The sequence below is a fragment of the Plectropomus leopardus genome, chromosome 14 (genome assembly GCF_008729295.1).
Source record: "Plectropomus leopardus isolate mb chromosome 14, YSFRI_Pleo_2.0, whole genome shotgun sequence".
NCBI lineage: Eukaryota > Metazoa > Chordata > Actinopteri > Perciformes > Serranidae > Plectropomus > Plectropomus leopardus.
Genome location: NC_056476.1, coordinates 15,994,951 through 16,007,286, shown reverse-complemented (window position 1 = coordinate 16,007,286; position 12,336 = coordinate 15,994,951). Strand labels below are relative to the sequence as shown.

General features: G+C 38.5%; 1 protein-coding gene across 1 annotated transcript; it reads left to right on the top strand.

The window, feature by feature from the left end:
- Nucleotides 1-559: 559 nt before the first annotated feature.
- On the top strand, nucleotides 560-10,952 carry LOC121953205 (14-3-3 protein beta/alpha-B-like). Its single transcript, XM_042500145.1, has 6 exons — nucleotides 560-664; nucleotides 1,993-2,392; nucleotides 6,938-7,055; nucleotides 8,336-8,496; nucleotides 8,589-8,684; nucleotides 9,871-10,952. Exons 2-6 carry the CDS (start codon nucleotides 2,060-2,062, stop codon nucleotides 9,943-9,945), a joined length of 783 nt encoding a protein of 260 aa, XP_042356079.1. The 5' UTR covers nucleotides 560-664; nucleotides 1,993-2,059; the 3' UTR covers nucleotides 9,946-10,952.
- Nucleotides 10,953-12,336: the final 1,384 nt, after the last annotated feature.

Below are 12,336 nucleotides of genomic sequence, written 5' to 3'. Positions count from 1 at the left end.
TTGTGTATTATAATGTTCACAATGTGCTTCTTCTCCGAATAAAGATAATTTAAAAAACGATGTGTTTGTATGTTTATTTTGGCAACAGTAGAGGTCTATGGCACAGACAAGCTACACCAAGCTTTGAATAAGCAATAAGCAGAAACTGTATTGTCTGAGTCGCAACATGTGGGGGGGATGAATTTGTTGTAAATGTTTTCATGGGACTTTTCTGATAATATAAAAAAAGAGTAAAATATCACCAGATAATCCTTGAATAAAACATTTAAGAAAGATAAATGTCTCGTGAGTGCCACACCCGCCTCCAGCGCCTCCAGCGCGTGAGAGCAGCGAGTGATTGGATGAGCGTCACCATGGCAATGCAATGACGTCTTCATTCCTTGCTCGTGGCCCTAGCCCGCTGCAGCGTCCCGGTCTACCACACTATCTCTCAAGGACCGCCTCCTTCCCCCGCGCTAAACAACTACTGGTTCACGCCGCGAAACTCGCATGTCAATCAAGGGAGATTAACTTTACGATTGGATTGTCGACATTCACATGAACCGCCCTATTTTAACAAGTCCAGCGGTATGTTCGCTACCATTGCTGTTCCTCGCCTTCCTGATCAGTCGCTCACAGCGGATCAATTTCAGGAGCGATTTTAGACCTCCGTGGGTCGGAGACGGTAAGGTTTCTTTTTACTTTTCCTTTTGCTTTAAAGTTTATGGTCGCCGGACAGACGCCCTGTGTTTCGTTCAAGGGTTTTTTTGTGAGAAAGGCTGACGCTAACGTGACATTTTTTTTTAATTAAAAGGAGTGGCCGGTGTAGCTAACGCCAACTAGCTTTTGCTAACTTGCTAGCTAGCTGCTCCAGACAGCTTTGTGGCGGGGTGCCGTGAGTAATGCGGTCAGACGACGCTGAAGTCTGCTTATTATTCGTAGCTTCCGATTCAGCAGAGTTAAGTGAAAATTTAAGGAGCCATCCTTGGCTTCATGTCCCCCCTATTGTGATCAAAGCGTGTGAAAGTTTTGGGGAGAGCATCAACGCTTTAAAAACAAAAAAAAAAAAAAACCAAAACCTGTATTTCATTTGTGAGAATGCAACAAATCAAGATTTCATTGCCATCATTTCCACATTCAGATCACTTTGTACCGGGTCCTCATTTGAAAAAAAAAAAAGAAATGTCACGGTTTTTTTTTTTTCGCATCCTCATCACATTACAACAGTTTTCTAGAAAGTCACTATACTTAGACAGGTAAAACATTTTCGAGAGATTAAAGATTATTTAAAACATAGTTTCAGATTTGGTAACCCTTTGTATTCCATCTGTTAAAATAATTAAAATATATAAGGTCGATGAAATGCTGTTTCAGAGTTGTGAAACATTTGTTCTAGTTCTGAAAGTGCACCGTGGTCCTTTTATGCAATTCCACAAATAATATAAAGGTTTCACAAATCTTAAAATTGTGTTTTCATTCCAGATTTGACAAGTCTAAGTGTAGTGGATTTTGATCTGGACCTGATCTAATGTGAAATAAGAGGCGAAATTTACTCTTTTTTTTTTTTTTTGCATTTTACATGCAAAATAAAGGTTTCACAAACTTGAAAGTGTGTGTCAGACAGCGTTGAGGCACAGTCGGGGGTACAAAATGCCGAGGATGGGTCTTTAAGCAAAGTAAGATACGTTTCCCTTTGCTCTTCCCTTAACTGCTGACTCGGAAGCTACGATTCGGAAGCGAACTTCAGCGTTGTGCTTGCTAGCACATCAATGCGTCCGATGTTCGGAGTTTAGAAAACGTTTTTAAATACAGTGTTTGTGTTTTACTTCGCCTTTTTGTACGTGTTTGCACTACAATGGTACCTTTGTACGTAATTTTCACGAGTGCTGTAACCAAGCCGGATGGTGCCGCTTTCTAGCTCATAGCAGGCGGATGTATGTTCCTACATGTCATGATGATAATAGGCAGAATATTTTACAATCATATAACTAATTTAATCTCCCATTCTTGCAGCTTGCAGCGTTACTGTGGGGAATAACTCAACAGTCTTTGATTGTCACATACCCCCCGGTTTTCCAAAATGTCAGACGACACAACTGTGCCGAATGATAAACGATCCCAGCTTATTCATAAGGCCAAGCTGGCGGAGCAAGCTGAGCGTTACGAGGACATGGCACGATTCATGAAGGAGGTTGTGGAGATGGGAGGTGAGCTGTCAAACGAGGAGAGGAACCTGCTGTCTGTTGCCTACAAGAACGTGGTCGGGGCGAGGCGGTCCGCATGGAGGGTTTTGTCCTGTCCAAATAAGTACAAGGGCACGACTGAAGAGGATACGGGGAAGCATCAGCAGCTGGTCCAAGACTATACGAAGATTGTGGTAGATGAGCTGGAAGGTATCTGCCAGGAAGTTCTGGTAAAGTATTTCAATTTAACACAGATTTTTAAGTTCTTTTGCATGGTTTCATGTCACCTGTATGTGGGATGGAGACCACCATGCTGGAAAAAAAGTACCCTCAAAGTAGAGCAATTACACTATTCAATTATAATTTAACCACATTCAACCCCTTGAATCCTGAGCATATTGGCTTAATCTTTTTCAAAACCATGGGAGGAAAGCAGTGAGCAACTTCCCAAGATCATTACCTCAAAATCAGCACACACACACACACACACACACACACACACACAAACTTAAAACCAAGTAAATGGTTAGAGAAAGTGCTAACATTTCAATAAAACTAACTTTGAATATATAATTAGATGATTTTTTCAAAAGAAATTAAACAACTTTGATCAGGTCTGAAACTTCAGTCTGGTTTCATTTATACTCTCCCACTAGCATGAGTGGGAGAGACTAGTGGTGAAGTGCTGTCTGTTTTTTAAGACAAGTGTCAGGTGTAGCTTTTAAGGGTACACTTGGAAATGGAGGAAGAAACTATACGCGTTCAACCTAATAGCGTACACCTTCGCATTGAGTCTTTCACAGCTGTTGTCATGACACATCTGCAGTCATGAAATTTAAAGTGACACATGATTATTTTAGTTTGTTAATGTGTGTCAGAAGGCATCTGCCCTGTTTCCTGTGAGCTCCTCTTATGTATAAATGCGGCCGGAGAGAACAAGGATGTATTATGTAGTCCTCCCACTGTTCCTGCCTATTGGGAATCTCGATTTAAAACAATGGGTTCAAAACCTTGTCAGGGCGTGAACCGTCAAAAGGTCATAGTGACTACACCAGCAAGGTGTGTCTAAAGGGGTGGAGAGAAAATTCAGGGCATACATGGGAAAGATATGTTTTACTCTGTAAAGCTATGCTATGTTCACTTTCCACGTAGTCTCATCTGGCAGATAGACGCTTGATGTGGTTAGCCAAGTGCAAGAATTTACATGCCTAAATGACTCATACACTCCCTCAAGACCAGTTTGTGCAGATCATCAAAAATGACACCCTTCTGCAGAGCCACTTTTTCAAGCCAATGAGGCTGTGCTTGACAGTTGAGCTAAATGCACATTTCAAGGCTTAGCTTTACTGGAATAATGGGGGGTGGGATACTCTTGTTTAATCTAATGCAACAGCACAGATTGGTGCTTTGCATTATTTCCAGCCTGCCTTGATAATGGATTAGAGGAGATCTGGGTGGAAGCTCAGCTGTAAGATTGAGATAATTTCCCTGAGCCACTGTATGTAAAAATGCATTGCAAAGCTGCAGAAGCCATTCACTTCCACCCATGTGTGTTCCTGAGAATAAGCACTATCACAGCTGGGACTCAGCATTCAGTATCTCTGCTGGTGAGTGTTGACTGAGGGTAGTTTGTCAGTGGAGGAGGGTGTGTCCGTCCTCATGCCTTAACTTGTCTACACAAGCTTGACAGGTTAGTTATGCACTAGGCTAGGGCGGTATCTAGTTTTTCATACCTTCCTGGAGTTTTACTGTGGTATACGGTGTACAGCACTGAGCAAAAGTCTTTGGCAGTCGTAGATTTGTTGAGTTAGCAAAGTTGTAATGAGGATACATATATTTATTTCTCATTTGTATTTTTAATTTCGCATACACGTTTCCTGTATGTTCTGGCTGTATTTTAGTAAAGAGGCGACTAATAATGATTATGATCATTATGACCTTGCTAAAATAACGTCTAAGGTGGCCTAAGGCTTTTGCATAGTACTGTGTGATGGTATCAGTGTGAGACACCCCAGCACTGCTGCCGAGCGAGTTCGCTACCTTCTGCAGGCTGTCTTGCCATTTTCAGTCTACTCATTAAACAAAGCACTCACGTGACACCAACAAAGGTTAATATTATTACACCTATTTTTTCTTATTAAACAGCGAAAGATCACCATGCACCTTCTGAATTCAAGTTATTCTCGTTTTTTATTCCACTGTTTTAACAATCAGCAACTCCAGTTTGATCAAAATAATTAATAATAATATTAATAATAATAATTAATTCACCAGGTTAGATGTTAAAATAATCAGTTTTTCCTGCTCTCTCTGCTATTGTGGGGATAACACGGATAGTTGTTGAACGGCTGCTTACAATCTTATTCTCTTCAACTGTCAGTCAGCTCAGCTGCCTACTGCACCACGCTGACCTCCGGTGGCATGGGATGCACACAGCATACAAAAAATCCTCCTTTAAACCTCTCCAGTATGAATTTAATAGGAAGAGCAGGGTCCATATTTTTGATCGGTTTTAAAATCACACCGTCTAGATTTCTAAATACCTTGGTATGTTATAATACCGCAATACTGCCCATGCCTGTTGTGACCCATAAAAGCAGAAGCACAGAGATCACCAGAGAAAAGTAAGCTGCTTGTGTGCCTGTCTGTCTTGATTCTCTGCACAGCAGACTGCAGCTAGACAGACTTCAGTCTCAGACAAAAGTAGGTCTCAGCTGAGCGGCAGCAGGGGCTCAAGGAAGGTTCCACATAGGATGTGAATAACCAGGCTCCCAAAGATCCTTAAAAAGTCTTACAAGACATTGAATCCATTAATCGAAAAGAAGGCCTTAATTAATCTGTCAGCAGACTTAAAAAAATGTTCAGACATGAGAAGTAGGATTTTATTAATTTTTTTTCTGACCTTGTATTATAGAATCTCAATAATGGGCTACATTTATTTTTTTGTTAAAAAATTTACCAAATTCATCTTCTCAAACAAAAATGTAATATTTTAACACTTGGACAAAATTGTCCTTCAGTTTTGGTTGTTGTAAACTTGGCCTTAAATTTAATACCGAGTGGGAATAAAAAAAGTCTTACAAGTCTTAAATCTAGTTTGCCGTAAGCTGTAGGAAACCTGGAATGAGGCTCCTCTAACTGGATACCAGTGCAGGCTTGTCTGGTATTCCAGTGGTGGAATATTTCAGAATCTACCCCCCCGTCAAAGCCGTCGCAGAACCTGCCACACGTTTTTTTTTTCATTCATAGTATCTGATTATTACATTTGCTAAATACATAAAAACCCCACTGCATAGGTAATTGTGCTGCTGCTAATTGAACTGTTAACGAGAGATTAGTCAAGGCTGGGGAAAAAAAATCCTAAATTCCTGACATGTAAAGGTCCCCACATACATGCACACTGTGCTTTCATGTCAGCACTGGTGGCTGAAATCAGAGCTTTGTGTGAAAGCACTGAGAGCGAGGCTACTCCTCTTCTTGTCTATTGTGCAAAGCATGCAGGGAAAGAGGAATGCTTAGTACTTGAGACATGCGCATGTTTCTGCTGAGCCAATCTTTGTGTCAGTAAATGACTAGGGAGTGGCTGCTGGGGTGGGTTTGGCTCAGACATGGAAGCTTCTTTCTCCCAGGGTTTGAAAGCAAGGCTCTTTTCTTTGACTTAAAGTATTTAAGTAAAAGGCAAAGAGGTTGTTTATATCTATTCTAACACCATATTGCCTTTTTGTCAGGACTGCCCTTAGAGATGAGGTATTGGCAGGCATTTTCCTTCTGACTGAACAGTTAATCTATTCTCTAAGTCGTTTAATTTGAGTATAAACCACAGTTTCATTGATGCAGATTAGCCCTGGTAATCTTCTCATGTCCATCCAAGGACAGATGATTAAGGATGATTTTTTTTTTAACATTTATTTTATATTTTAGCTATTTTACCACTTGTTTTAATACAGTTACTATGTTGTTTAAAGCCTGTATCTGATTTAAGCAGCCGTGCCTTTTCAGTGGGGCAGAGTCATTTAATATCAGGGTTACCACGCTCATGAAAAACCTGGAGAAGTCACAAAATTTCACAGTCTAAATATCAAGGCCCGGTAAAGTTAAATAATTCCTAAAAATCCCTAAAAGTTTTGCAAGAGTCCTGGAATTTTATTGAGTGGAATGAATTTTTTTTAATATAATGTGTAATTAAGTTGTGAGTGATCTAATAGTAAAGGAGTGGTTAATGTAGTGAACTCATCATTGAACATCCTAGCTAAAAAATAACCTAGCGGTTGTCCTTAATCTTATTGCTGTAACCTCTAGATCAGATAGAGACAGATCCTACTTGCTAGCCAGATATTGACCTGGAATATATACATGCATATACTGAAAGCATGTTCCTTTTTTTTACTTTCGCGGTTTCACGTAATGTAACGCATGCAGCGCTTGTATCTTACGACTTTACTAATTTTTGAGTAAATTCTAGTGAGGTATTTAAAAGTATAAATCTGGAATAAGATTAGTGTCAGCAATAAGGAAAACACCTGGTAATGGGGCAAGAAAAAAAATATTACAGGTCCCTGAAAATTTGTGGGAAAGTTTTAAAATTTTGTCCTCGACAATGTGTGGATACCCTGAATATTAACAGTGCATCTGCTGTTTCACTTATCTTTGGATTTAATTTTTTGTCTGTATCTTTACCTTATCTGTATCACAGTGTGTTGAGTCTTACTGTTCATTTGTCCATTATTTGTTCAGTGCATCTAATTAAACTGATCTGACATTTTCTGTCTTCACAGAAACTGCTGAATGACCATTTAATACCGAATTCCACAAATTGTGAGAGCAAAGTCTTCTATTATAAGATGGAGGGGGACTACCACAGATACCTTGCTGAAGTCAGACAAGACGAACAGGGTGAGTACATATTTGTACATATATTTTATTTAGAAAGGCACTTCATCCTCGAAGAAAGGCCTTCATGTTATGTTTGTGTGTAACATTTTTTTGTATTTGGAAGTCTTACAGGTGTCCACTTTTTCTTTTTTTATTTGTATATGTAAAAGCTAATAAATCCAGGCATCTTAACACTCAAATAGGAATGTGTCAGCTTTCTTCTTCAAGCTAAAAGCTGGAAATTATGTCAGGTAGGGCAATGCGTCACAGCCGTGTTGCCACAGGACACCATCTCATAGAAAAGTGTAACAGAAATGGGTGGCAGCAAATTGGGCTCCAGCTTTACCAAACGAGAAAGTTTGTAATGACAGAATTTATTCTTCAAGCCTGTCACATGTAGGAATGGGTATCGTCAGGATTTTATTGGTACTGTACCGGTACTGCTTATCGCTATCGATACTTCTTGATGCTACTCTCTATAATTTGATGCAGAAAAGAAAGACATGATATGTAAAGCTGTGAAAAAAATTAAAGTAATTTTGTTTTTGCCACAAATTGGGAAACTCCGTGATTTGACTTCTCATGTGACACTGGCTATTCAAATTTCCTTTGACAAACTATTTCCACTAACCGAGTAAACTGAGAGGTTTCTCAGCAACATAACTTCTCATGTGAATCTTCAGTTTCCTGAGAACGAAAAAAAGATTAGAACTATAGCCTTTGTTAATTCACGTTTATTGTTATTGGGGCAGCTTAAACTTTATTCGTAGCACACCTATCCGCAGTTAACTAACATACCTAAACCAACTTCACACCACTGAAGTGACATTGCTGTTTTTTCCTGTGTCGTCTCCCCTAGTTTTCGTGATGGTAAATGGGCTGGACCCGGGTCTCTGACCTTTCTACTGAGAATGAAGCAGAGACTACTGCTTTATTGATGTAGTGACTAAAAACTAGCTAAATTAACCTATAGTCACATGTGTGAAATATATAAGAAACCATCTTTGGGAAAAATGTATATGACGGGTAGTTTTAAGTTTGGCAATCGATTATCGCTTCACTTTCGGGGAGCTGTCATATTTTCTGTCTTTACATACGGTCTGTGGTTTGATCCAGTGAGTTAAAATGTTTAATTTTTGTATCTTTGACGAGAAACTTCTAATTTTATGTTATTATCTAGGATGCCATGTTTGGACAAACTCTCAGATGGTGTTGCTTTAAGTGGATTTATATCTCAGCCTTTACACGCATACATAAATGCCTGTTATTATATTCAGTTTGATTTCTTCCTCTATCTCCAGTGCACAAAGAAAACTCGGAGCAATCTTACAAAAAAGCGTGTGAAGCCTGCGAATCTATGACCTGCACACATCCCATCCGCTTGGGCTTGGCACTCAACTTCTCCGTCTTCTACTACGAGATCCTCAGCTCCCCTGAAAAAGCCTGTGAATTGGCTAAAAAGGTCTGTAGACTTTCTTATTAAAATTGGTAACTTTATGATGTCCTTCATTTTTTTATGTTCCAAGTCTTAAACGTGTCCCTTTTTGCTTCCAGGCATTTGACGAAGCCATTGCAGAGCTTGACCAACTAAATGAGGAGTCCTACAAAGACAGCACTCTTATCATGCAGCTCCTTAGAGACAACCTGACAGTGAGTGTTCTGCTGACACAAAAAAAGGATCTTTACTGTGCAATAATAGTGCTAATTGCCACAATGTCTTCAGACAAACTAATTTGTTGAAATGGTCTCACTTGAGGGCAAGGCCTGTTCTCACAGTAAGGGATGAGACACGATGAACCGTACAAATTGAGCTTAATGCCGTAATGAGAAACAGAAACAGTTATCAATCTGAAATTCCAAGAGCTTTTGGAGCATGTCGCTCACACCTCCAGGATTAGCTACAAAAATGTCCCTGGTACAGTGAACTTCAGTGGCTGCTTCATTGCCACTGTGTGCTAAATAAGTTCCCCTGAAAGTCCGTAATGGATTCAGTAGAATGATTAGTCAGTCCTACTATATACAAATGTACTGTAAATCTGTGCAATGTTCTCACGTCCTGTAGGCATCATGGCAACAGTTAACTCGAATACACACATACTCACATGCAAACAATGGGCTGTAGACTCTAGCAGGTCATATTTGTGCAAAATCTGGCGACATTACTTTACCTTGGTTCTTTGGTCTCTCACAACGTCACCGGCTCTGCATCCCTCAGCTTGTCAACTTGGTTATGAGGGGGAGATGTAACAGCGCTATCTGTGTTTGCAACACACAATAGCTTATCGAGGCAGCGGTAGACCAGCAACTCTGCCATTCAGTCGAGTAAAACGACTGTTTTTGTCAGTGTAGTCTGGTGTTTGATATAACAGCTTCAAATCCCTGTCGGTAAGTGCTGTGTTATGGTAAAGGTGTGACAATATTCTAAATATAGTGAATAATTAAACTGATAGTTTTTTTTTTTTAGGTGGGTTATTTTTAAGATGGCTTAAAACTAATCTATTAAGGCAGAGTTTGCTGAGTGCCGTTTTATTATATGTACATGATGCAGCGGTTTACTACCTGGAATTTTTTATAGATAAACATTGTGATTCAGTTCAATTCAATTGCAAAAATAAACAGAAATGGCCCTTCAATATAAAAGCTCTATGCCAGAAATTCGGTCTACCTTAAAATAAAGTGTTCCATTCAGGATGGACTTGCAACAAACTTTTGGACCGCAACCCACCAGTTGGAAACCACTGCACCATAATGCATCAAAATTCAGAAAATGTGAAGGAGTCTGGATATTTGAATTTATTCCACTATATTTTAAAATATCGTATGTTTTTCTCCTCAGTTATGGACATCAGATACCGCTGCTGAGGAGGACGATGGTGGAGAGGCATGCAAGGCTGTCCAGGATGAGAGCTAAGAGCACAAGCCCTCGATGTTTGTGTCATCTCCAAAAAAAACAAAAAGAAAAGAAAAGAGAAAAAAAATAACTTTTTACACATCCTTCATTCCTTATTGCTTCACTTAAATATTCTACAATTAAAACCCATTTCTGAAAAGAGTCATGTAAGGAAATGATAATAATGATTAAAAAAAAACAAAAAACTTTTTTTTCCAAAGTGTAGATTTGAATCGGTGAAAAGAGAATCCCTCCATTCCTTTGGTTTGTGTTTGTCCTGGCCTTCCCATTTGTGCAGTCTCAGCTGTAGAAAAGTGATTGATAGCTTGACATGGTATTAGACTCCTAGCTCACTTTAGGGTCCCATCATCAAACAACCGGAAACCTACATTCCATCAATTGAGGCAATGTTTTCAATGAGAAATATTAAGATATAAAAAGTAGTTCCCCACATGACTTTTTATAAGAGTGTCTGTCTCTACACAGTTACGTGGTACGGTTATAGCAGCTGAAGTCCAACTTCAAACAGATTAAAATTTCACACTGCAGGGAAAGCTAGTGCACTTTACATGCTGGCAACACATACTATAATACAGCCAAGTAGTGCCAATTGGTTAAATGCTCACTTTCTGCCCTGATTATATTGCCAGTCTTTTCACTGAAGCATGCCTATCGTTTGGTGTGGGGGTTAATGGTGGAGGCTTTACTGACCAAATACAGGGATTTTTTTTTTTTTTTTTTAATGGGAAGGCTCTGTCATGCATGTCTCTGGAGATATTACACTGGAATGGGAACAAATGCTGTAACACGCAAGTTCATGTGTCAAGTTTAGTAATTTTCAATGCAGGTTTGTACACATCCTTCAGGTGGGTGATTTGTAGTCTGTCCAGTGATTGTCATTAGAGATGCGGACCACTATTGTTTTGCTATTCATTGAATTGTAGTCCCCCAAAGCCTTGTGGAACTGTTTGAATCCCTATGTATCAGCTATGTTAACATGAATAAAACATTTTATAGACCACGTCTAAGTTGGCGTTTCTCTTCCTTTTATTTGATAAATAATGTATGTTTGTAAATGCCCTGCTTCAGTTTGCTTAACTTGATTGTTAAATGACTTAGTTTTAGACAAGAATGCAATTTATTTTCTTTTGGAATTTCACTCTGTTATTTTAAGGGAGTTAAACCTAATTTAACAATTTTGTCCATGTCATTCTACTAATGTTTTTATGAAGATTTTAAGGTTTTTCCTGTTGCATTTCTGAAGGGAAATTGATCTTTGACTAAATTTACCACTGGTTTTCCTGATGTGAAACTGCAAGTGGATAGTTGAGTGCAGTCATGCTCATCTGAGCATCCACCTGGGTTATTTTAAAAGCAAAAAAAAAAGGAAATTCTCATAGGCTCATTGAGTTGTCTGTGTCATCTGAAAACAGAAATAGCACTAATACTAAAAAGACTTTAAAATGTATTCTGTTATTCTGTCCACAATATGCAATAGTTGCCTGTATTCATATGCAAAATTAAATTTTAATTTTATTGGCAGTGGTGGAACGTATGAGGGAGGGTAGAGACTGATGGTTAAGAAAGAGCTGAGTCATCTGTATCTGTCTATCTGTGTATGTAAAAAAAAAATCTGTAACTTTATTTAACTGCAACAGATAATGGTCACTTTACAGACTGACCCTTTGAAACCTTGGCAGGAAAATGGTTAGAAAGGTTAGGGTTAGCATATTAGGAAAAAAATAATACAGAAATTAGTGAGAAATTAATTTTTAAAAAAAAGTACTTGAAAATTAGCAACAAGCACAACAACAAACATCCAACAAAAAATACAATTTTAAAATAGGAAATGACCTGAAAAAAATATTATAATTCAGTAAAAGAAATCAAAACCAATTTGCTAAGGGTTTAAATACATTTGAAAGGCTTCTGAACGCAGCAAAACAAAAGTGATGTCACTTCAGGTTCAAAGGGTTAGGGTTGGTCAAATTGTAAAATATGACATATTATTACAGATTAAAATACCCAACAGAATATCAGGTATTGATAAACGTGGCTACACCTCCTCTTATTACAACATAAAATACACATTATTTCTTTGAAAATAACATTGCAACAATATAATAATCTGAGAAGGGCATCTCCTGCATAATGATTACTTTTACCTGAGATACTTTAATTAAACTTTTCTGATAGTGCCCACTTTTATGTTAGTAATATTTTGCATGCCATGCAGGAAATCTGGTCAGAATGGTGTATTTTTAATTAAAGTGTTGTATTGCAACTTTTACTTAAGGAACTATTCTTTACTTATCAGAGGAGGGGGTAGCTAGGGTATGATTTCTTTCTATTTTTTATTTCTTTTAATTTCTTTTGACCCTTCCTGGGGCAACAAATATTTTTCCTTGAGCC